The sequence below is a fragment of the Rhinolophus hipposideros genome (genome assembly GCF_964194185.1).
Source record: "Rhinolophus hipposideros genome assembly, chromosome: 11".
Classification (NCBI taxonomy): Eukaryota; Metazoa; Chordata; class Mammalia; order Chiroptera; family Rhinolophidae; genus Rhinolophus; species Rhinolophus hipposideros.
Genome location: NC_138057.1, coordinates 42416661 through 42442296, shown reverse-complemented (window position 1 = coordinate 42442296; position 25636 = coordinate 42416661). Strand labels below are relative to the sequence as shown.

General features: G+C 38.1%; 1 protein-coding gene across 1 annotated transcript in view; it reads left to right on the top strand.

Moving 5' to 3' along the window:
* Nucleotides 1-25636, top strand: part of LOC308504853 (guanine nucleotide-binding protein G(q) subunit alpha) — a 270460-nt gene that overhangs the window by 237019 nt on the left and 7805 nt on the right. Inside the window, exon 6 of the mRNA XM_081066233.1 lies at nt 23076-23229. Coding sequence (XP_080922359.1) covers nt 23076-23229 — 154 coding nt within the window. The remainder of the gene's footprint in view (nt 1-23075; nt 23230-25636) is intronic.

The window sequence follows — 25636 nt, the reverse complement described above, 5'->3', positions numbered from 1 at the left end:
CATATAGTATACTTTCCATTTATCTAAAAATTATATGTCAATACATATAATATGTTTGTATGTACATAAAATTTTTCTGAAATGATATAGGAGAACACGGGAAGTTAACACTTTTTTTTATATATTTTGTTAAAATTTGTTATCATGGATATGTAGTTTTCATTTTAAAAGCTAGCAATGAAGTTTAGAAATTAGTACTTTGATATTTAGAAACCATTAAAACACAGATATTAAAGCACACATATCATTTGTGCCATCTAAATACACATCTACTTTTTTTGTGTAATGTTTCTTGAATATATTCCTTGCTATTGTGTCTTAGAATATTTGTAATATTGTTCAGAACTTTTAATCTGTGTTAGAGGAAAGGGGTATTATGACAAAGGGTAATTTGAGGAAAATGGATCATTTGAAAATGGTGAAAATAGAATTCTGAAAGCAAATGTAGAGCAAATATCCTTGCATGGCAGTGCACACAAATAATTAAAGACGGCCCCCCTGCTGGAGAAAAACAATCCTTTGTACTTGAGGTTTCCAGATAAACTTTTCTTTGACTTTGAATTGGTTTAAATTTATGTAATATTTTTTATACTCTTATGTAATATTATTAGACTCAGTGTGTAATCAAGAAATATTATAGTTTAGATGATTGATATTTTTATCTCTTAGAATTTTGCTTTTAGCTTTAGGGACATATCTGGATTTAGCAGGCTTAGAAAATTTCAAAGCAATTCAAATGTACATGATATTTATATGTTGAGGAGCTATATGTTGATTGGGGGAAATTAAAAAGGGGCTTTCAAGTGCTACTTGTGCTACATATTGGATTATTAAAAGTTGAAAAAACAATTGGTATGCCTGTGGGAGATTTGTTTGCAGTGAGTGAAATTGGAGAGCATGCTAATGGCTACACAGAGCTGGTGGAAGCCAGAAATGCAGTTGTGGTTGATATCATTCTTATAAAAGTTGACATCCAAGACATAGTGAGAGCTCTATGGTGATAGCTGATAGCCTGTTAGTAGTGGTAGAAAATATTATAGTGAGTGTTTTCTATTCTGGTAAGAATTGGAGACCTGAACCAGTAAGAGCAGATACTGGGCTCCTAAAAGATTCAAATGTGAAAGTCATATTAGCAGTTCTCTTCCTAACAGGAAATATTAATGAGCTAGGGAGGAAGCAGAAAGGGAGAGAAAATGGCTTAGTTGATACGGGAGTAATTGTGGTAATACGAGGCAGAGATTTTTACCCTGGTAGGAAGTTGATAATTATTTGCAGGTCTGGTGAAGGGTAAATATTGGGGTAGCCATGAGAGAAATTATTATGTGATCCTGGGTCCTTGAAGATAATTCCTTTCTGGTTTTAAAAAACAAATTGGGATGTTGTTTGTAGTACTTGGGGTAGGTTCTCATCTGTTGGCAGACCGTTATAACACATTTCCAGCATATTTGTGTGTGTTTTATTGTGTTTTTTTCATATTTATGTTTTAATACAAGCAGAGCTTAACTTGAAGGTTCCATTTCACTGGAATCATTTCATGGAAAGTCTTTGCCATTCCAAAATCTCATCAACTCCAGTTGGTACCTGAGCTTTCAAATAGGAGCTCATCCTTTAATTTAAGGCTTTGATCCTCAGTAAATGGCAAAAGCTCCAGGCTGAGATAACAACCTGTTATCAGTGTAAATGAAAGCTGTGGAGCAGGCTTTGACAAGGCACAGTGAAAGCAAACTTGAGGGAACAGGGTACTTATTAGGGTGGGATTGGATAGGTCTCATGGGAACATGAATAATGGTGAATCATAGAATTTTAGAGCCAAAAAGGATTATAGTTACCCTTCTCATTTTATAGATAAAGAAACATGAAGCTCAGAAATGTAAAGGGGAAATGAGGCCACCATCTCCTCCTAATTCAACTTTCTCCTTAGAGAATTTATTAGTTAGGGGAAAGCTCAGCTGCTATAACAAAGAGTCCTGAAAAGACAGTGGATTACAGAATGTAGACATTCATTTCTCTTTTAGGGAAGCAATCCAGTTCAGCAGAGCAGCACTGCTTCTCATGCCCAGTGAGGAGCCCAGTTCCCTCAAGTCATGGCTCCACCATTCCCCAGGGCATGGTTATCGTGTGGGCACTTAAAGCTAGGTCACTGCCATATGAGTGACAGTCAGCTGAAAGGAGAGGACAACATGGGTGGAGTTACGCCAGCTACTTTAAGTTACAGACACAGAATGGCACATATCACTTTGTTCATGTTCCATGAACTTAGTCATATGGTCCCACAGAACTTCGAGAGATGCTTGAACGTGGAGTCTAACTGGGAAGTCATTTCTCTGGCTATAATTCTATGATTATAAGAAAAGTGGAGAAATCCATTTGGATGAATAGTGAATAGTTTCTGCCATAGGGGCAGACCAGCCTCCCACTCAGGTTGCTATCTGTAGTTTTAGCTTTTCAGAAATCCACAATCATTCCGTGTGGTTTCCATCCAGGTTGTAATGTGCCTTTGAAGTAAGTCTCCTTATTTGACATAGTTGATAGATCTTGGAACTTGTCTTTCCTATTAGTGACTCCTATTAATCCCCAAATCCTGTTCAGGACACAAAGCAAAAAGCATCTGGTCAGAACATGCCCACTGCCCATCAAGGTTCTGTTACATCCAGGGCTGGGAGTATGATTATGGCAGGACAAGGGAGCTCAGTAACGCTTTTTTTGCCCTTTTTTCTGGGTTATTAAAATAAAATAGCTGTTATGATTGTTAAATGAGATAGACCATATGAAAAATACCTACTTATTTTGTCAACAATTATTGATGGAGTGTCCCATCTTCTAGATGCTTAGGATGCTCTAGTCTATGAGGTAATGCTCCTGTTTTTAAAAGCTCCCAGCCCAATGGAGGAGGCGCTCGAGTTAGTGGGCAGTGGTAGTGCAATGTAGCAGCAAAGTATTTCCATAGCAGTATGTACCGGTGGGAACAAACACAAAGTCACCTAACCCTGTCTTGGAGAGGGGCCCAGTGCTGAGGAAGCATGCCTAGGCTAAGGCCTAACCACAGGTAGGGAGGGGGTTGCCAGCAAAGAGACGCTAGGGTTTCTGAATGCCCACTTTTAGTTTGGCCTCCCCACACGCCTCCAATGTTATTTCTCAATATTCCACTCATCAGGGCTTACAGGGAAAAGATCGAGATTATGCTTTCAAGAGAAATTTTTCCCCTTGACTTTGGCATTGTGAAGTCGGTCCCCACACAAAAGGAAGGAAAGGGATTTGACAAAGATACCATCATGACAGGAGAGTTCTGGGAGATTTGGCTTTACTGTTTCAAATTAGGACATTTTTGCTGCATTTAGTAAGTACATAGAGTAATTTAACATGGTTAAATATCTCACTTGCTCATGATCTTTTTAATTAATTCAGATATATTGGTTTCTCAAAGGAGAATATCCAGTTCCTTTTCTGTCATTCATATTATGCAATAATGGTTTTAGGAAGCATGCTGGAGAATAATAAACACAATAATCAGATAGACACCAAATTGGTATTTCTAGATATTTCTAGGGGGGAAAATAGTTTTACCTACATTATGAATATTGTTTAAATTATCAGACTATACATCCTCTCCCTATCATATCACCACATTCCCGAGAATCCTCCCCAAACAATTTTATATTTATTATTTGGAGGCTGTCTGACTGCAGGCATCTTCAAATATATGAAAGCTTATTTGCTCTCCAGTTAATGAGAAACTCTTAGGCTTAGCCCTCATCATTCTGAAGGCAGTGGTGAGAGAGAGAGAGAAAGGAAGAGACAGAGAGAGAGAGAGAGAGAGAGAGAGAGAGAGAGAGAGAGAGAGAGAGAGAACCACCTCTTAATTCCCTACTTATATATGAAAAAAATCCTCAGCAAAGGCCACTAAATTTCCATGCTAATTTTGAAAGTGTCCTTAATTTAAAATCACTTTAGAGGAGGTAAGACAAAATTTATAAGCAAAATAACTTGTATAAAAACCCAGTGAGTTTGCAAAAGGAATTCAGGGTTACAGGTTTAACAACAGACCGAGACAGTTCTACATAGCAAAACAAGGAAACAAAGAGCCTTGTACTGAAGGGTGAGAAAATTGAATTCTAGTCTTGGCTTTACCAGAAATGCTTTGTGGGTTTTGGAGCAAATTCTTCAACCTCTGCAGGTTGCAGTTGGATGTGTTGTAAACAGAGGAAATTGGGTCTGGATGAACTCAGCGTTCCCGTCCGGCTTGTTACTCAATGTTTGAGTGGGAGTATGAAAACTTGTTCACATCAGTCCTACCAGAACTTCTCTCAGCCTGGCAATTCCATTGATTTAGCAAATATTTAATGAGTACCTACTCTACCTGCCAGATGCATCAATGAGACACTCCTTCGTATCAAATGTAGAGGCACTTTCTAATAAAGCTCTTAATGAACCGTTGGAACTCTTTCTTCATCGTAAATTTTTCACATTTCTGTGGTACTTTCAGTGCTCCTGCCATTTTTACTGAGATACGTTAACTGTAATTTTGCCTAGGGACCTTCCTACACCATGTTTATTTTGCTTTGTTATCTGTTTGATAATTCAAGTGCACAAAGAAATACTTGCCAGAGGGGTTGACTTACAAGAGACAACAGATTTTTCAAAATGAGGTTTTCCTTCCCAGTGTGTGCATGATAAGAGTTAGAGACAGTCATTTTGTCGTCTGCGTCCACGGGAAGCATTTACAAGCACTCCCTGATACATGAGACTCTCACACGGCCTGAACATGGGCACAGCGTACCTGTAACCATCGTATTTCAGGACAGTGGCACCTCGTTTCAAATTCATTTTTACATTTCCCTTGGCAGGGCCACCGTTCCTGTTAGAATTAATATAATAACTTCACTTCGGTGACCTAGTTTTTTTTGGAGGTCTCTCTGTTCCTTTCCTCATTTCCTAGTTGCCCTGGCAACAGCCATCAAATTGAAATTACAGGAAGTGGAAGGTCTTTCTTGTTTATCACTAAAGAGAAGGGAGAGCTGTTGACTCAGATACAGATTCTGACTCTTGGTGTCCACAGGGTGGCAGCATTGCTTTTGAGTGAGATCACAGCTCAGAAAACCCCTCAGTCCCCTAATCCGCTGCCCACTCACCCCCCATTATAAAATTTCTACCTACTTCTAGGTTAACCACACTTATTCATGTCTTTTCTTTACTGGGCTTTGTGAGGCACACTCAACTATATTAAAGTGCATATAAATTGCTTAAGTGAAGATTACAGCATATGCTTGTTCATTTTAATGGTTATACTGCAGGCTCACCTAGAGTTAGTTGTCAGTACAAAATTATCAGACCTGCATATTCAGTCAGGGAAGACACTCAACCCACTCTAGAATATTTGTATTGTCTTGACAGTACCTCCACAGAACACGTGGAATCACTGCAAGGCAAGACCACAAAGAAAGCTGGGCAAACACTTCCAAAATTGAGGTATTAAGCAGTGGCTTGTGGGGAAAGGTAGGCTATTACTGATTCCCATTCCTGGAGTAATATTGAGAGCAGATGCCTAATAGCTCCCTTAATCACCTTTAATTGCTAAATGGGATTCCACTGACTATACATGATGCGTGCTTTTTAGACTATTAAAGTGGAAACAGATTTGTAAAGAAATATTCTAAGGGGAAAACTTGGAAAGGCAAAGCAGTACTGGGTCTCCCTTTATTAGACTCATGAGTTGGTATGTATTTAAATCACTTTAGGGTAGCATTGAATACATGCTAGTCCCTGTTTTAGATATATGACATTGGTCACTCACCCAACAATTTCTTGATCACCTGATATGACAAGGTTCTGTCTCAGTGTTGGAAGAGTATAGAAATAAGTAAGGCACAGCCTTTACCCTTCAAAAATCTCACGGTCTATCAGTATTGATATAACATTTACATGAATAATTGTAATAAGAAGTCAAGGGGGGTTAATACCACAAATGATGTTAACAAACCATGTGTGATTTCAGAGATTTTTTTTTCTAGCTTGATGACTAAGGAGGCTTGAAGAAAGAGGTGGCTTTTAAGATGAGACTCAATGTAAGCCATTTTTTCAAAAGAAGGGAGGTAAGGATTGAGAATATTCTAACCAGAAAGAATGGTGGAAATAAAGGCAATAAAATAAAAAACACAGACCTTTTCAGGGAAGGTTGAGCCACTCCTGTTTGGCTGGAGGATGGAGGGCATGGGGTCAGCCTTTTTATACCATCTTGGAAATGACCTTGGCTAACTCAGATTACTTGTTTTTCTCAGTTACCTAATGATAATACCCTAATAATTACTAATGGGATTATATTATCACAGAAGCCTCTTTACATCTAAAATATTCATATTAAGGCCCCATCTATATTGGATAATTAAGTAAAAACTTCATTAGAATTAACACTGCTGGGGAGAGGCAGGTTTGTTTGCTTGCTTGTTTTTGTATATTTTGCATTTTAGAATGATTTAGTTTGCAAAACGTCTGTTCTTGATCATTTTATAACAAATACAAGGGTCAGTATACTTGAAGTTGTTAGTTCATGCATTAGCAATCTCTCCATATTGATGGAAAGGAATTGTATGATTTCTTTTGTAACGTTACTTTGGTACTTATAAAAGGAAAATATGGTTGTGGCTGATTTTCAATGGAAATAACATTTTTTTAAAGATGTACTAGATGTAACTAATCAAATATTCTTTTGCTGATCGGGATTTCTACTGCAAGACTTCAAATCTGAGTATCCATTTGGCTAAAGAGACCAATCCATCTTGTATCCATCTTGCAAAATATTTGCTATTGTAGTATAACTGAGAAAACAGTCTAAATAAGTGAAGAAATACAGAATTCCCACAATATTTTTCTTCACTCAAGACCCATTGCTGGGTGTAAAATCAGTTTTATGGGTCTTGTTCAGCATTTTTCTTTTTTTAAATACAAGTATCTGGAATAGCATAGGGAGGATAGAATGCAACTGAGTGGAATAGAGTACATTGCATATTATAAGGAAAAATATTGTCTCATGAAACTTGTTTCAGCTGCGTGTGTCTGCCTATGTGTGTGTATGACTGGATTACTGTGTAAACTATTTCTTACTATGGGTTGTCGTCAGTAGTTTGAAAAACATTATTTTAGAGACATGCCAATTTACTTTTGCAACTCTGTACACAGTAAGTGGAATTAACACCAACAGTTTGTTGGCCTAGAAAATCCATCCTAGTATTAGCAACTAGAGAAAAATGATCCGCACTTAGCATATTGTTTTATAAGTGAATGTTTCTAAAGTGCCCCAGTTCTCATCAGAAATTTATCGCCATACATACACATTCCTGAGAAACCTAGACAAAGAGAAAGGGAAAGATGAGAAGGACCTGCTAGCATATTTAAAGCTTTTTACCTGTTTTCTGTGAAAATGTTGTTACCTGGTTAAGGGAGTTGTAACAAGGGGTACACTGGTGTGAATGCCCAACACCCTCACTTTGTGAAGATCTAATTGGCATCAAATTGCTCCTGTACAGGTGAGGCTCTTGCCCTATAAGGGTCTGATACCAGTCACATGTTCTGACTGGGGTAGCTAAGGAAAAAGAAAAAATGTCAAAACCATGTACAGCATGGAGAGCCTGGGGACAGAGTGGAGCATGAAAACCCCAAGTCCTTCCCAAATGGTGAGGCTAAGAACACAGAGAATGGAGACGCTAGGAGTGTTGGATACAGTCAACCTTTGGAACTACCAGGAGACATGCCCTTCTTGCAGGCCTCCTCCTTCCCCTGCCTCCAGCCTGAATCACTCCATGCCTGTGCACAACCTTTTCACATCGGTGGACTCTGACTGTAATAGCAGGAATAGTCCTGATAGAACACCAGGGATGGGGTCAGGGTGTGGTACCTACATCACATGGCATACTTGAGTCTCACCCAATGAGCCAACATCCACATACTGAACGTGTATCATTTATACTTTATAACTTATTAAACATTGGTCATATGCATGTTGTGCCATTGATTTCCATGTGCTTTTTGACAAGAGCAGTTGACATTTCCTCTCTAGAACTAGGGAATTTCAGCAAAGAAGGGTTAAGTAATTTTTTGTGTTGCCCACAGCTTTCAAAGATGTCTAGCCCTAGAGTGATGGATTTTACTCTTAATACTTAGCCTACTGGGCTAAGCTGTTATTTGAAACTGATCCACTCCTATCACTCTCCACAGCAGTTTAACAGGTGGCAGCTTATGCCCCACATTTACTGTGGTGCCTACTGAAGGTATCAGGTTCTGCAAAACTTTATGCTTGTCCTTAAAAGTTAATTGAGACTAACAGGGAAATGAGTGCTAGGAACACCTCTTTCCATTTCCCAGGATAGTGGTGAATCCTTTGATCTTTCCAGGATATTTTAGGAGAGCCTCAGTCATTCACTATCCTTTAAATTGCGTTGGTTTTAGATTTTTAGTACCATGAAATGACAAATTTTAATAATAATTAAAAAAAAGAATAGTGTTTGAAGTGCAAGGAAATGTAAATTTAAAAGTAAAGGTGAGTGAATATTGAAGTAATCCATTTAAAATTAATGGCTAAAAGTATTCATCCTATTAGTATTTTTTCCACTGGATTTTATTTCATCTGTGGATCAGGAAACTGGAGGCTAGAGAGGTGAAAAGACTCCTCAAGAAGTGGCCGTGGGGACCAGGCTGAGAACTAAGCTCTCCCGACTACCCACCTCTATGCCACGTTGTCCTGCGAGCATGAAACATGCGGAATTTCACCAACATCTTAAACATCAATAACATCTGTTTTTGAATGAGATATTTTTTTTTAATTCCTCAGCAATTGATATCATCTAACATGACTAAGTAGAAAAAACATGGACTTTATACAGACAGGGAAATTCAAAATTAAGCCTTAGCTCTCATCATCTATACAATGGGAGAAAGAAACACTTCATTTCACAAGGTTGCGGTCACACATCCACCACCTGTCACAGAGCAGATGCTCAAGAAGTAAGTTCTCATGCAGGAATTACTAGCTCTGACACATTCGTGAAGTCAGTGAGGTTGGTCTCTAATTCCATCTCACCTAACTACCCTAGCTGTTGTCTCCGAGGTGCTATGGATAGGTGTGTAGAGCCTTCGTGTCATCCTTAGAATACCTAAGATTTTCCAGCTACAGTGCAGGCAAGCTTTCTTCCACACACCACCCCATTCTGTTCATTTTTCCTATCAGTATCCAGGGTCCTTGGACCCAGTCCCTGCCGGCCTTGCTAATCATATAGATTAATGTTCACAAAAATGGTAATAACTAAAACTAGACGGATGTATTGCCTTAGAATGTCTTGATATCATTTAGAGCAATCAGAATTGCCTTTTATAATCTCCTTACCAATCTTATGTTTGCCTTGCTGATCGTCTTATCTTTTTCAATATGAAGATTCTTCTTGACAGAGTATTCAAGAGCAAAATAGTAGTTAAATGGTTCTGGTTTTCTGTGACTTTTGTCAACTATGCACCATGTATCACTCCCAATAATGGGCTTGTCTTTTCTTTAGATATCTTGCCTTTTGATTTTTATGTAATTTTTTAATATAAAATAAATGTATTGTTAATTTATTGAAATATATTAGTCAATTTTTATCATTTTAATAACCAAGATAATACATGTTCATTATTATAAATTCTAAATATACTGGGTCAGAGCTGACATCACCCATTTGTCAGATAGTCTTCCACATCTGTGGTTGGAGTTTCCTAGTTTCTTCACTAGGTTTGGTTTGATTTGGGGGAGGTCTCGGAACAGAATGGAGTAAGTATGTCTTTTCCTGGAAGTTTCTGAAAATTTCTTACAAATTCAAGTTGTTCTGGGTATTTAAAAAATTTTTTTGAGTCATTTCTAGTTTTCACCTTCATTTATGTAACAATTTTTGAGTACCTACTAAGCATAGAACCTGATGGTATTTCTTTTCAAATCCTTATATACCTAAATATTTTTGATTATGTGATTTTCTTCATTGCTCCTCCCCTCAACCCCCCTTTTGTCTTTTTAAAAGTTTAGGTCATAGGTAACCCTCCTTTGCAGCCACGATGACTTGGGAAGTTTCTTTTCACCTTCATCAGAATGCATTGGCTTAAGCAGTCTAAGTCATGTCTTTTGAGACTGTCTGAATCGTTTAGGGTCAGTGTCACTTTTAGAAACACATGCTAGGGAATTACATAGTAGTGTCACATCATCAGAAATGAATTTATGAAAATGTAGTTCTAGATGTTCAGTCCTCAAAAAGAGAAAAGGACGAAGAGAGAGAAAGCGGGCTGCCTTTCACCCAGAAAAAGGATGCGGTGAAACACTGGGAGATGGAGAAATGGAGTGGGTTTTTCCTGCAGTTGGTCTCAGTTCGTGCACGCCTCACCTCATGTGAGCAGCTCATGTGTGGATGTGTGGATGTGAGCCTGGTGGGGTACTCCAGTGACACTAATTTCGGTGTTTAACAAGGCCCCTAACTGCAAACCCAAACCCAAACCAACCTACACGGGGTTCTCACTCAGGAAACCGTGATCTTTTCTACCACTAGCAGAATAGCAGTCTGTGTCGGACACATGGCACGACAAGATGGTTTTGTGGGCACCAGTGGGTACCTTCAAAACACACTTTTAAGGGTAATTTAGACTCTGTCGTTTTCATCTTGCATCCTGATCCTAGTTGTTATTAGGTTAGATTCTAAAGTCAGCGGAAACATGTACGTATAGGACCTGTGCTCCCCTTCTGCTATCATAGCCTTCAAGAGCACATGGTCAATGTTACCCCAGATTCCTTCCCCTTACAGTTTCTGAGCTCTCACTGCAAAGTTCAGAGTTACCTCAGGAACAACAGTTCCTAATCCTTTACTTGGCCTTAAAGATCAAAATATTGATGGGCAGTGAAAGGACAGATTGGGGAATTTCAAAAGCTCTTCTTAGGGTTGAATGAAACTTACATATTGTAAACTTAACAAACCTTGAGAAACTCACTACATATTTAACAAGTATGGCACCGCTACCAATCAATCAGCAAAGACCATCAGCCAAAGTGGACCTCCACCGTAAACTGAATGTTAGCCAGCTTACAAACACCTCCGTCCTCAATGGTTGAACTCTTTCAGTCTCACACTGCCTCTGGCAATTTTGAGATCTGTAGTATCCATTTCCCTCATCTGTTCCATTTCAACATTCGAGTTAGTTCTGATCCCTTCTCCTTTTACCTGTATTCAAATATTCTAGTCTCCAGCACATTTTTGTATTTGTGAGTTCATAAAGTTTCCAACACATTTATATGGTCTGGATACCTGAAAAGTTACTTCATCTCAAAGGTTTTAAATTGGATTTACTCTTTCGAGGCTGTGTGCCGACCATGAGCCCTGTCCTGCTGAATCTCTGTAATAACACCTGATAACGTCTAACAAGTGTGTGTCAGTGACCACAGGCAGATTTTCCCATGTGAATTCACTGGCGTTTGCACATGTGTTGATCTTTCCAGGTCTTCCCTCGGGTCTTTCCAAGTTGTCTGCTTTCTCCATGATACCTGAATTATACACACACACACACACACACACACACACACACACACCATTGCTTCACTATAGAAGAAGCTAATTTGGTGTGATTTTAATATTTCTGTTACTTGTCTTTAAAGGTGTTTATTTGTGTTGCATTCATCTCTGAGTTTATTTGTGTTACTCTTATCTTTTCCTTCTGGAAAAGATCTTTTCTTCCTGCCTAACACCCACATTACAATTTTCTGTACAGAGTGGAACACTGATACTTTAAAAATATTTTTTCTGACAGCTCAATTTAGTAATAAGGTTATATTGCAAATGTTTATAAAAAGCATTTTATTAAAAATATTTAAACATCATTCTGCAAATTTTTATCAGAATAAACAACAAAGAGAAGGAGAAAATTCTTCTGTAGGGCAAAGTACTAAAACTTTCCATCTTAACACTTGACAACCAGTTCTTAGTTCTCCATCAGTGTGGTTAATAATATTTTGTTGAAAAAAATTTAGTCTCTTTGTAAATTTAGAATACCCTTGCACCTTATATAGTAATTACTGTCATGTGTATATTATACAGAATGCTTGGGGTTTAAAAAGGGGGTTGGGAGTCCATTGTTTCTTAAAGCTTGTTTATCCAAAGCATAATTGAGTAATTCATAGTTTTCCAGGGAGAGATCTTCTGAGTCGGTCCACATGCATTTGGGTGAATTTCTTATACCCACCAATAAGTCATTCAAGATGAGAATACTGATTTTTTTTTTTTTTGATGATCAGAGACTACTTTCATTTTTGAAATTTTTTGACATTCAATATTATTTTATATTAATTTCAGGCATACAACATAGTGGTTAAGACATTTATATAATTTAAGAAGTGATCCCCCAATAAGTCTACTAACCATCTGGCACTATACATAGTTTTTATAATACTATTGACTATATTCCCCATACTGTACTTTATATCCCTGTGACTCTCCTATCAATTTGTACTTCTTAATCCCTTCACTTTTCTCACCCAGCCCCCCAACTCCCCTCCCATCCAGTAACTATTAGTTTATTCTCTGTATCTATGGGTCTGTTTCTGGGTTTCTTTGCTTATTTTGTTCTTTAGATTCCACATATAAGAGAGTTCATATGATATTTGTCTTTCTCAATCTGACTTATTTCACTTAGGATAATACCTTGTAGGTCAATCCATGTTATTGTGAATGGTAAGATTTCATTCTCTTTTATGGCAGAGTAATACTCCTTTGTGTATGTGTACCACTTCTTTATCCAGTCATCTGATAGACACTTAGGTTGCTTATCTTGGCTACTGTAAATAGCACTGCAGTGAACATAGAGGTGCGTATATCTTTTCGAATTAGTGTTTTGGATTTCTTTGGATAAATACCTCCCTCCTGAGTTTTCATGCTCACACACAGATGTGGGACCTGCCTGTTCTGCGTCTCTGCCCCTCCTACTAGTCTCGAGGTGGTTTCTTCTTTATGTTCTTAGTCGTAGAGCTTCAGTTGAGCTAGAGTTCAGGCGATTCTCAATGTTGGTTATTCTGTAGTTTAGTTGTAATTTTGATACGGTCGGTCGTAAGAGGAAGTAAGCATAGCATTTACCTATTCCACCATCTTGACCAGAAACCTGACTTTTTTTTTTTAAATACAGACAATAAATGTTGCTTTTAAAAAGGTGCTAGTACTTTGTTCTAGTGTCCATTGTCAAATAAAGCCACTGATAATAGAACAAGCGTCAAATAAATTACTGAAGACTGCAGATAATGTATACAACAAAATTTTAGCCGAAAGTTTACCAAAAAACCCCATAATTATATCTTTTAGTAGACATACAAACTGAAGCTGAGTGGTTTGAGTTTTTCACAGTTATTTTCCCTACCCCTTTTTCACATTATCAGTCATCTAGAGGAATCAAGAGTAAAAGAAGAGACAGAGTGAATTCACACATAGATTAGTATCTTATTAACTAAAGATGTTTATAGAATTGTTTTTTAAAAGCTACTTAAAGTAACATGAAAAATATATCTTCATCTTTAAGTAAGGACTATTTCACAATAATTTTATTGGTTTAAAGCTCCAGATGTATGATATTAAACCATCTGGAAAGGCATTTTTATATGTGTCTAACATCTGGGTAAATAAACTTACTGCCCAACACTAAAAATGAAGCAAATGAATTAAAAACATTGATTTCTCTTGTTTTATTTTCCATGCTGTAGAAAGAAAGAAAATGGATGCTTTTTCCTTTAATAAATAAATAAAAGGAAAAATAAATATAGAAACTCAATATCTAACTGAGAATTATGAAAAAAAGATAGAGAGAAAATTAAGGCTCAAAGATATTACAACAAATTTAGTGGGGGAACCTTATTTTTGCTTTTATTTTCACATATATGTGCTTCATCTTACATTATAAATTATCTGAACATAAATTATAAGTAAATATACTCAAACTCTTAAATATATAAATATACATATATGTGTGTATATATGTATATATATATATATACATACATATACACGTGTGTGTATAAAATTGGAATGTTGCTAATGACTAAAATAGCTATGAAAGTTAATTTAACTACATACTAGGTGTGTTACTTAACTTGCTTTTTATCAGTTTCCTTACCTAGGAAATAGGAATCACAATAACGACTACTTAGAGTTGGTGTGAGAATTACTAAATGCTGCTCCATACCAAGGGTCAGCACACTATGTCTCCCAGGCCAAATCCAGCCCCACTACCTGTTATTGTACAGCTCAGAAGCTAAGATCGGTTTCCACATTTTTAAGTGGTTGAAGAAAGTCAAACTAAGAATAATATTTAATGACACATGAAAATTATGAAATTCAAATTTTGGTGTCCAAAACAAAGCTTTATTGAAACCCAGTCACACTCATTAACTTATGTGTTGTCCATAAATGCTTTCCTGCTACATCAGCAGAGTGGAGTAATTACAACACAGATAGTATAGCCTACAAAGCCTAAAGTATTTACTGTCTGGTCCTTTACAGAAAAGCTTGCCAGTTCCTTTTACATACTAAAGCGCTTCAAACAGCCTGGTGTATATTCGCATTAAACAAATGTTAGCTATTCATATTCAATTTTATGTAAAATAAATATAACATTCATATAGCTAAACATACAGGTCAGAGTCTAAAAAGTTTCATTGCTTATTGTTCTTGAAAATAAGACTTAAAAACCCTATTAATTATATGACAAATCATTATGCTTAAAAGTGTAATATAGCCTTGGAAGTATAATGCACCAAGCTCATTTTACAAGCAACTTATTTTCAGAATGTTTTGTACATCCCTTACAAACTTTCAAGCCAACAGGTTACACCTCTTTTCTGCTTATTTTCTTGTCATTTGATCAATGTATCTGCTTACTGCCATCCTTCAGTTTCAAACTTACTCCAATTCCCTTTCTTAATTCTCCATTTTTACCTATTGTCTGATCCTTCATAGTGGAAATTCTAGCCATATGCCCACAGTCTTTGAAAGGCAGAAGACAAAGAAACATTTAGGAACCAAGAGTTAATGATAACTCCTGTGTGTATATGATCATGTATGGATCAGGTCAAGTGGTACCCCATTGAATAGGGCCCCAAAATGCAACTTATACAAGTCCTTTGAAATTACCTCTTTGGACACAGACAAACCAATTTCTTATCCTGACACTGATATTACCCTATTGTGTTTGCCAAAGAATTCGGCAAATACGTGTTTCTGGGCCAAATTGACCCATCCATAAAAATTTTTTTGAGGCAATAAGGAAATACATCACTGTATTGCCTTAGTTTATTTCATTTCACCCTATTTTCCCCAGATTTACACTTTCCTGGCAGAATTTGCTCAGATTCAGTGTGATGTACTGATGAGTACGTGATTGGTTTTTATAGATAGATAAATCTTCCTTGGAACTTTTCAGGCTATTCAGGGTTTCCAAACTCGGTTGTATCATCCAAGCCTGTTTTCTTTTTAATCCTTTACCTTTATCCCTACAGCCTATTTCTATATCTCTTTATCCAAAGTCTTGAGTAATTTGGCCAAGTCACTATTTATCAACTGTGCAATCAGAAAGTGGAGAACCAAAACAAAAGAAACTGACATTCAAACACTCTTTCTTGCTAACAGTTGTAGTACAATTTGCAGAATGCTTTTTCAGGTTGAGCTATGGCTTACGTTTACCAAGCTAGCTAGTACAAGAAACCACGTTGGCTTTAAGGAAAATTGGGAAACGGAAATTTTATTTTTGTAATAAAGTAGAACTGTTTTTTTTAGATAAAAATTTCGAAGTGATTTAATCTGATTTCAAACACACTCCAGAAACTTATTTGAAATACCAAAATTCAAAATGACAAAGAGTAAAAAAAACTGAAATAATGGTTAATTTCAGAATAGAGTTCATACAAATCTGTGAGTACACATTAAGAACAATGACGTGAGCAGACAATTTTCATTGGCAATGAGCTGATAATTCACAACAGACATAATACTACAGGTTAGCAAGTCCTATGTTCATCCTCACTTATATTCAAAAAACTTCAAACCAAGACAGTGAGCTATCATTTTTCTGTACCCTATATGTCATTTCATGCCACATGTAATTTGATATGAAAACGATTTTGAAAGGATAGAACTCTCTTCTTGAGAAGGAATAGTACAAAGAGCAAATTCACACATTACTACAGATGCATACATTAGTTTCCCTCCTCTAGACAGCTATTTGGTAGTCAGTTATCAAGAACCTTAAGTTTTGCAGTGTGCTTTGATATACTGATATAAAGAAAATTATAACTAGGAAAATCTTTATACACAAAGTTATAGATCATAGTGCTATTTATACTAGTGTAAAAAATGCTATCTTATAATCGGGATTTAGTTAAGTTCACTATAACTTTAGGAAACAATTCAATACACTTATGAATTTTAAAACAGAAAAGTCTTAGGATGTAATGTTGAGAGCAAAATACAGGATATAAAATTTTATATACAAGATAATCACAGTCCTTTAAAACTGCGTGAGTACAGTAGCCACAGTCCCCGTGTGACTACTTATGTCTTAATTAGTTAAAATGAAATAAAATTTAAAAATAATTTCCTCAGTTGTATTAACCACCACTTCAGTGCTCAGTAGCCACATGTAGCTAATGGCTTCTAAATTGGAAAGCATAAATACAAAAATGATTTTCTATAATCTAAAAGTTCTTTTAGATAGCACAGATATAAAATAATACCAAAAACTATACATAGTTCAAAAGCAGGAAGAAAATAAAAGTTAACAAAAAAACAAGTTTCACGTGGGCAATTCAACCATGGGAATTATTCCCTTCCTTCAGCTCTTTTGTTTTTTAAATTTTTTTTATCATTACCATATATAAACTTTATAATGCAAAAGATCATTGAACTTTAATTTTTTTTCCCTCCTTCTGCCTCCCCCTCACCCCCGCTCCCACCCCACTCCAGTTAAAGCCATTTGTTTCTCAGTCTTGTCCTGTAGGAAACAGCTCCCTGGCCCATGCTGGTATTGTGAGCCTTGCGCTCCCCCCAGCGGAGGCAGTCAGTCGCCAGTCATTGGTCGGCTGCTCACAACAGCTCATGGCAGCTCTCCCGGGCTGCCAGCCACTCACATTAGCACGTGGTAGCCCGCGGCAGCACTCAGCAGCCCATGCAGCTCACACCAACCTCTGGCAGCTCAGGCCAACTTCCGGCTGCTCACGGCAGCCTAGCTCCAGGGAGAGCCGTTGTTCACAATCTTAGCTGTAGAGGGCACAGCCCACTGACCCACGTGGGAATGGTGTTAGGAGCATGGCGCCCCAACCACCTGAGCCACCGGACCGGCCCAAACTTTAATTTTAATAATAAAAAAAATCTAGAAAATAAATACAAGTATATTTTGGGGAAGGCCAACCAAAATGTGCTCTCTATAGTTGAGTTCTTTTTTGCTGCAGGTAACATTCAGGTCAGATCAGAATTACAGAAACTCAGGTCGTTAGAGAATGGCGGTCCCTGGAATTGGTACTCAGTCTTGGAGGAGTTTACATATAATTGTGATTCAAAATTACCATACCCCTATTTCTTCTGTTTACTGTTCTTCACAATTCCAAACAAGTGCGTTATAGATGAGTCTCTTGGCCCTAATTTTTGTCCTGGTGCCAACATTAAATGTTTACTGTGCCTTACCAGTGATGCTCAAGGAAAAGAAGAATCACTGGTATCTATGGAAATAATCTGTTATTTTTTTCTTTGTCATCCATTTTAAGTTAATTTGTGTTTGGTTCTGGCTAAATCTAGAAAAAGGATACTAAGTTGACCTCAGTAGATGAGCTTTTTCTACAAGCAAATTACCTCAATGCTTATTCAGCCAAGTTGTACCTTTGGATTCTTGACACAGGGTCTAACTACAGTCCATTGTGGTCCCTAGTTAGACTCTACCTAATCGAGTATCAGCCACATTGTATAGATCTGTCCAGTTGTTTCCTTGGCTCTCTTGGTGGCTGGCTCAGTTCATGGACACCTGGCTGGTTGTTGCTAAAATAATTATTTTGTGTGATTGGGGACATAAGCCAAGAAGTTTGTGACAGGTTGGAATGCTGAATAAGTTATTGTTCTGTGTAAACTCTGAAGGTAAGTCTGTATCTTCATTATGTAAAAATTTATAAATCTTTTCCAATTAGCTCCAGTAGAAACAAAGAAATTATAGCCATCGACTTAGATAAGTTTGAAATATGGAAAGAACTGGTCTTCATGAGAATCAGGCTGGAAAAAATATCCGATGAACCAGCTAAGGGAAATTATCTGGTATGTAGACCTTAGTAGAAGAATTACAGTGAAAGTGATAGCACATAGGGTTTACGTTTGCAGTGTGATAGAACAATTTTTAAAAGGTGCGGATTGAGTAGAGTCAGGGAAACAGTTGCATTTGGCCCTGAGATATCACATCAGAGAACAAGAAGGTGGTGAACTCTCTTGAGCCACTAGTGAAACTGCCCCGAAATGGTGGCACAGAATAGTGGGTGTAGATGGAGTACGGGAAAGATGGGGAGAAAGGCCAGTGAATTGAAAAGTCAACGGTGTGATTATTCAAGGCATAAACATCTGAATCCTACTTGGTAGATGAGGAGCATTATGAACAGAAAGAAGGAATTTATGTGTAAGGCTAAACGTTAGCTCACTGGCATGAACGCATAAAATTAGTAGGATATGGAGCATAGGGTAATTTTAAGTAGAAAGATCAGTGTGCTATAAAATAGTCTTTGAAAGGAGGTTGCTACTTAGTCACTTGACCAAACTAAACTACTAGAAAATATTTAAGGAAGTAGGCCTGTCTTTTTTAACTTCTGGGACTGTGGGCTTCCACGTCAGAGAGGGTTACCCATTTGTCATGTTTTCTTGCTCATATTGAGGCTCTCCACTCTCCTTAGCCTGAGGGTGTGTGACTGCCTCTCCTGGACCATTGCCTCCATTCTTTCTGTCTTCCTCTTTTCCTCCTCCACCCTCTTCTACAACACATGCTGGTTTGCACCAGTTCACTTTACAAGGGCCTGCTCTGTGATCTCATCTCATTGCTTAGAAACCTTAGATATGGAGGTAATAGGCAAATATATTCAGTTTCTTTGCTTCTCTAAACATCCTGTACAGGTAGAATACATTGATTCATAGGCATAAATTATAATAATTAGAACCTTCGAGAGCTGTTGTTAGTCCCAAAGAGTATGTCAAATTTGATTTCAAATAATCACTTGCAAAGATTTGCAAAGACTAAGAAAATCACGGAGGAAATAATACCTGTCCAGCTGAGCTTGGTATTCTTATCATTTCTATTCCTGTTTTCTGATTTAGATAGCAAAAGTAGAATGGCTAGGGAGTGTCTTTAATTATTTGTCTCTCCAACAGCTCCATTTACATATTGTATCTGTTTTTTTTTTCTTGGTTTGCTCTGGGGTTGAGAGTATTGAACATTTTTAGAGATATTATAGATACTCGAAGAAACATTCTAAGTGAACAAAATTGGCAGAAATCTGTATGATTTTCCAGTTTCTCATAAATCAGATGTATCTGGCCTTGAAATCATGAATAGATTAACTTTGTACAATTCCAAGGAATAGAAAGATTTTACTGACTCAATAGTTTGGCTAAAGATTTGAGGTAAGTGCATTGCCTAACCAAGAGATTCTGATGTAGCAATTTTTCCATCTCTGATAATGGCTGCCAGTGAAAGCTACTATGTGCTGCCGTCATAGTTAAGTACTTTGCATGCATTGCCTCATTCTTTCCTCCCAAACCCTAGGAGATACAAGGAAACTGAGGTTCAGTCACTTGCCCAAGGTTACATGGAGTATTTAAGGCAGAGCCTTTGTTTCAAACCCAAGGCTCCAGCTCAGCCCTGACCCTTCCCTCCCCCCTCCTCTTCCAACAACAGGAGCTTGGCACAGAATGTTTTGAATTCTGGTAATGTTGACACCAGACAGGACACATAACAATGTGATCCTGCTAGAGATACAAAGTCAAATACACCAAGCTTTTTCCTAAATAATTGAGGGAGGAAACCCGTATGCAGACCAGGCTTGCAAATTGTTTTTCATAAGGCTTCGGACTCATTGTATCTATTTACCCAGTGAACATGTGTAAATTAAATAAATACCTGAGAGAGTATGTATGTTCCTAAATCACTAACATCCATGTTAAGGATTATGTGAATATATTTTTTTAAGTAGTCAGTGTTTAATAAGCTACAAATGATAATTTCGATTCAAATTTTACATTATCATGGGTTATTCCATAACAAGTCAACTAGTCTTTAAAATAATGATGACCTTTAAGGTAATTTATAAGATGCACTTCAATGAGTTATGTCTGAGGGGAAATAGTGAGGCAGAATTTTCAAAGATCTCTTCAAAGGAGTGTGGGTTTAAATTCTCCTTTGCTTTTGTTCTCCTTTCCTCCTTATAATCTCTCCATCTATTAAGATTCAACTCAAAACTATATTTGCTTTTAAGCCTTCCCCAGAGATCAAATCTGTCCTCTGTGACCTCCACTCCCCTGTTTAGCACTCTTATCGGCCCATCCCATGGACCTGTAATTACACATTGACACTCCTATTTTCTACTGTCCTGCAGGATACAGGCAGCACCTCCAACATACTGTCATTCCCAGCTTCCTACAAACCCTCAGTATCTACTGAATGATGGGCAAACAAGGAATAGGATAAAGTATGCTGGGGGTGTAAGGAAGGAGCAAGCGCAGTGGGGGCTCAGGAAAGGTTATCTTGGGGAAGTCAGTTTGATCTGGAGGATTCGGAGTGGGGACAGCATTTCAGGCCACAGGTCAGGAAAGTACAGTCATGCTTGTGTGACAGTGACGACTTTGAGTCCATTTATGTGGAGAAGAGAGCATTTGTGGAGGGGTGCAGATTAGAGATGGGCGTTGGGTCAGGTTGTGCTCAACTGTGAAGGCCAGACTGAGGAACTTGAGGCTTTACCCGATGGGCAGTATTAGTCAGTCATGTGTTAGCAGGGGATTGCATAAAACAACAATGTTTTCTTCAGATTAGAAATCTTGAGAATCAATTTGAGATGTTAAGGATTAGAGGTATAATACCCCCTCACTGATTGCTTGAATTGGGATTTTTCAATTGACAGAAAAAGGACACTCAGTGGTCACATCATTCCATTCATGGTTACAAAGTGGGGAGCAGGTAACTTGTCCTACCAGAACCCAAGATAAGGGTGAATACTTCCCACTTTAGTGCTCTACCTTTTCTGTGGTTCTAGTCCATGGGAGGAGGGTTACCTGATCATCATTGTCTTAGTCTGTTTGGGCAGTGATAACAAAATACCATAGACTGGGTAGGATATAGACAACATACATTTATTTCTCACAGTTCTGGAGGCTGAGGTCTCTTGGTACATGCTACAAAGTGATATGAACTTGGTTGCCACTTGTGCTGGGCTTGGAGGTGTTTAGGAGAGGATCTGCTACAAACCAAGACCAGCTGCCCGACCCCTTCAGTGGACACCACGATATGAGCTGAAACCCGCCGCTACCTGTGCAGGACTTGCGGCCATTTATCTGGAACTATGTTGTAGGCTAAGACTGGCCACCACTTAGGCCAGGCTTAGGGCCACCTGATGGGAGTTACAATGAGAATGGTCAACTCTTGTGCTTGGGGCTGCTTAGCAAAATCCACAAGGTACAACAAAGCTGGCTTCTGTATTTTGGGGGTTTATGGACCTTTGGGACATTTTGGGAAAGTCCGCAATGCAAAGCAAGGCAGGTCACTTGTGTGGAGGAGCCACTGGAAGAGTCTTGGCCCAGGCAGGTGTTTGGTGGGTCGGGGTGAACGATTTTCATAAGGTTAATGGAGAGCATAGAGAAGCGCCTGCCAGCGCTTCTGCCCCTGAGAAAGGTTGCCCTGACAACTGTCCTTCCAGCCCTTGCCCTGAAGATAGTCCATTTAGTTAATTCCTCCCCATTTGTCCCTGGCACTTTTTGAGTTGCTGCCCCATTACTGGAGCTTAGAGTGAGTGAGTTTGTGAGCAAGTAAATCTTGTGCAGGCTCCTTAAGAGTGTCTCCATCTCCTGCAGCCCTTTGTCTTTCTCAGACACAGTTCCTACCGGTTTCAAGATGTTATGGGGAGCCTGGTGTGGGGCTGTGACCCTTTCTCCTCAGAGGGGAACCTCCCCAGCTGAGATATCCCTCCAAATTCTTAATCATCACACCATGGGTATGGGTCCTGCCCATTCTGCATCTCTGCCCCTCATACCAGTCTCATTGTGGCTTCTTCTTTATATCCTAGTTATAGGAATTCTTTTTAGCTAGTCTTCAGTACTCAATATATACTGATAACAAAAGATGAATACTAGTCACATTTGATTTCTGCAATTATAAGAAGTGTTCAGTGTGGTTACCATCAGCGTCCAGACACGTCTGATTACGGTGAACTACTGCTTGAGCAACGTTGACCAAAGTGTCCACTTGTATATATTTTTTTCGCACCCCCGGTGTGTGTATGGATGGATGGATGGATGGATAGATAGATTTATATAATAAGTAATAATAATTCTGGAAATATAGGTGCACTTTGGGCAAAGAATTAACTTTGTTTTCATCATTTTAATAAGAGTTAATTCTGATGTCCCAAATTAAACACTGCTTAGGATATGCAAAAGAAAGCCTGGTATTTACTTCTAAATTCAGATCTTAGGTATTTGATCATGAACGAATAATTTCTCATGAAAATTTATCAGTGTGCCAGATTTAACACGATTCTGTGGGCTTTGTTTTCTCTTAAGATTGAAGGAGTTATCTCAGCAGATTTATTATTATTCTCTTCTGCTTGTCAGCCTGAGAGTTTGCATAATGAAAACAGCCCATATGTGTCCTGAATCGTTTTCACGTAAATCTTGATAAAAGCTACTACAGCTCAAACCAAGGCTACAAAAATCGAATGCATACAGATGATGGGTTGGACTTTGGAAATAAACACAATTCACAGATTGAGTAATAAGTAATTCACGCCTTGTTTTTCTGATAATTTTTTTCAGAACCGGATGGAGGAAAGCAAAGCACTCTTTAGAACAATTATCACATATCCCTGGTTCCAGAACTCCTCGGTTATTCTGTTTTTAAACAAGAAAGATCTTCTAGAGGAGAAAATTATGTATTCCCACCTAGTTGACTACTTCCCAGAATATGATGGTAAGTCAGCACTCGTTTGCCAGCCCAGTATCAGATGTTTTGCTTCCCAACACCAGTGCAAGAGCTAACAGGTTGCAGTGCACCTTTGCTGCCTTAGCCCTCAGAAGCATGCATGGTGTGACGGAGGAAGTAAGAATTTTTGTTTGCTCTGTGTTTTAATGATATGAAACATTTTATTCCCTAAAAATGCTGAAAGTTATAGCAAAAGAGAACAACTTCTTATATGTTTTGAAATAAGTATATTAAGAGGAAGAGTCCAGTAATTTTGAGCAATTGTGTATCAACCATTATAATTCTCTCCTTATCTCCCTTTCACTTGGTGACAGTACACCTCTGTCTCTCTCTGGAAAGAACACAGTTTTGTGGTCAAGAGCGCATGCTCTGGAAGTAGTCTACCCAGGTTCAAATCCCAGTTTGAACCTGGGATCCCAAATCCCAAATGCCAGTTCTGGTACTTCCTTTTTATAGAATCATGATCAAGTCATTTAATTTCTCTGGGCATTAGGACCAACCTTATGGGATTATTTTGTAGACTATAATAGATATCGTATGTGTGACATTTTAGCATGATGACTGATACATAGCGAATATTCAGGAAGTATTTACTTTTGGGAGGCTTCACGGGCCAATGAAATCCCATCATGCTGAGGGACAGTGCCCATCCTTTAAGCTCTTTCTGTAGCACTTAGAATAAATAGCACCCACTTCAGTATTCATATGGATGGCTTTGCATTATTTACTTCCTTTTTGTAAACAGATCTTGCCTCCCTAACTAGACTGTGAAATGTTGAACAACTGAACCTGACACCCAACCCATTCTGAGAAATGCTTGTCTATTAATTGATAACAAAATGCATCCAGCCACTCTAAAACCAGTAAAAGAGTCACAGCCACTGCTCCATAAGAGCTTATGTGGCTGAGTACACACACACATATCTTCCCCTACCCCCATTACATACTTGAGTTTAGATTACCCCCAAATTATGGCCTGATGCCTGTTTTTATGAAGTTTTATTCAAACAGCCACACCCATTCATTTAGGCACTGTGGCTGCTTTCATACTGGAGCAGCAGAATTGGTAGTTGTGACAGAGATCAAATGTCTAAAATATTTACTGTCTGGCCCTTCACAGAGAAAGTGTGCCAAACCCTGGTCCAAGCAGAATAGTAGTTAGAGGACAAGCTTTGACTGTCAGAGTTCCAACTCTGCCACTTACTGGCAATGATGTCTTGGACAAGTTTAGTCAACTACCCACTTTCTTCCTAAGTAAAAAGGAATTGAATGGAATCATGTAGTTAACTTACTTAGCACAGTGCCTGCCTCAGAAGAGCAGAAACACAAAGGACCTATTACAGAGGGTGCATGACAGCAAGAAAACAGACTACTTTTAAAATTACTGTATCAACATGATATCTAAGATGGATATCAGTTTACCAATGTTTCTGTATTTCTAAAAGCTCCCTCAGAAAGGCAATTACTTCAAAAAACAGATTCAATTTGGCTTCACTGCTTTCTGTGAATATATAAACACATTAGGGATGAAGTTTTACTCCTCCCTTCATCCCACATGCATTTGGTCCAGGGCTGACTCACAGAAGAGAAGGTTACCTATTTAACTGAAGGTCCCTTTCAAAATACATATAAGATTCTGAAGGTTGGTGAATACAAAATGGAAATGTTTGTGCACTTTATCAGGTATTAGAGATACTTCCGTTTTTGTTAGCTGTGAGTTCCCATCCTCTCTCCAAGTACATTTACCTTTGTGCTTTGCTATTCCGTTAAAAATAAATACTTTCCTAACCTAAACAGTTTTCACTTTTACCCCTTTTAATTTGTCACTAGCCTGCCCCCAAATCATAAATGCCTGAGACTGTATTCCTCAGTGTACCTGATGAAACTGGAAGTAACTTCATGTGTAGTTAACTTGCTCGCCCAAAGCAACAGGCTAGTTCTTTAAACACAATGTCTACCTGAATAAGATGGGCACCAAGCCTTTAGCTTACACTGAAACACACGTGTTTGGCTCACACCCATGGAAAGAGAGATTCATCATTTTTTGCAGAATTTGGTGGGAATCAGTAGATGGAAAATGATCCCCACCCCTATACAGAGCATCTTCTGTAGACCAGCATGTTTTCATGATGTGCTGTATACCAGATGACAGAGGACAGATACAGCAGAGCCTGCCCCACAGAGACTCAAGCTATTCGGTGCAGCACACATAACCACACCAAACATTGGTTGTATTTTTCTGCAATATTTTTTTTTCAACGGGTGTTTGGGGTACTGTTGTTTTTTTCCCTCTCTCCCTCTCTATGCAACATTTTCCTGATTTTTTTACGTATTTCCTTTGTCCAATGATTTCCCAGATTTCCCATTACTATAAGCATTTTCCTTCCAACATGGG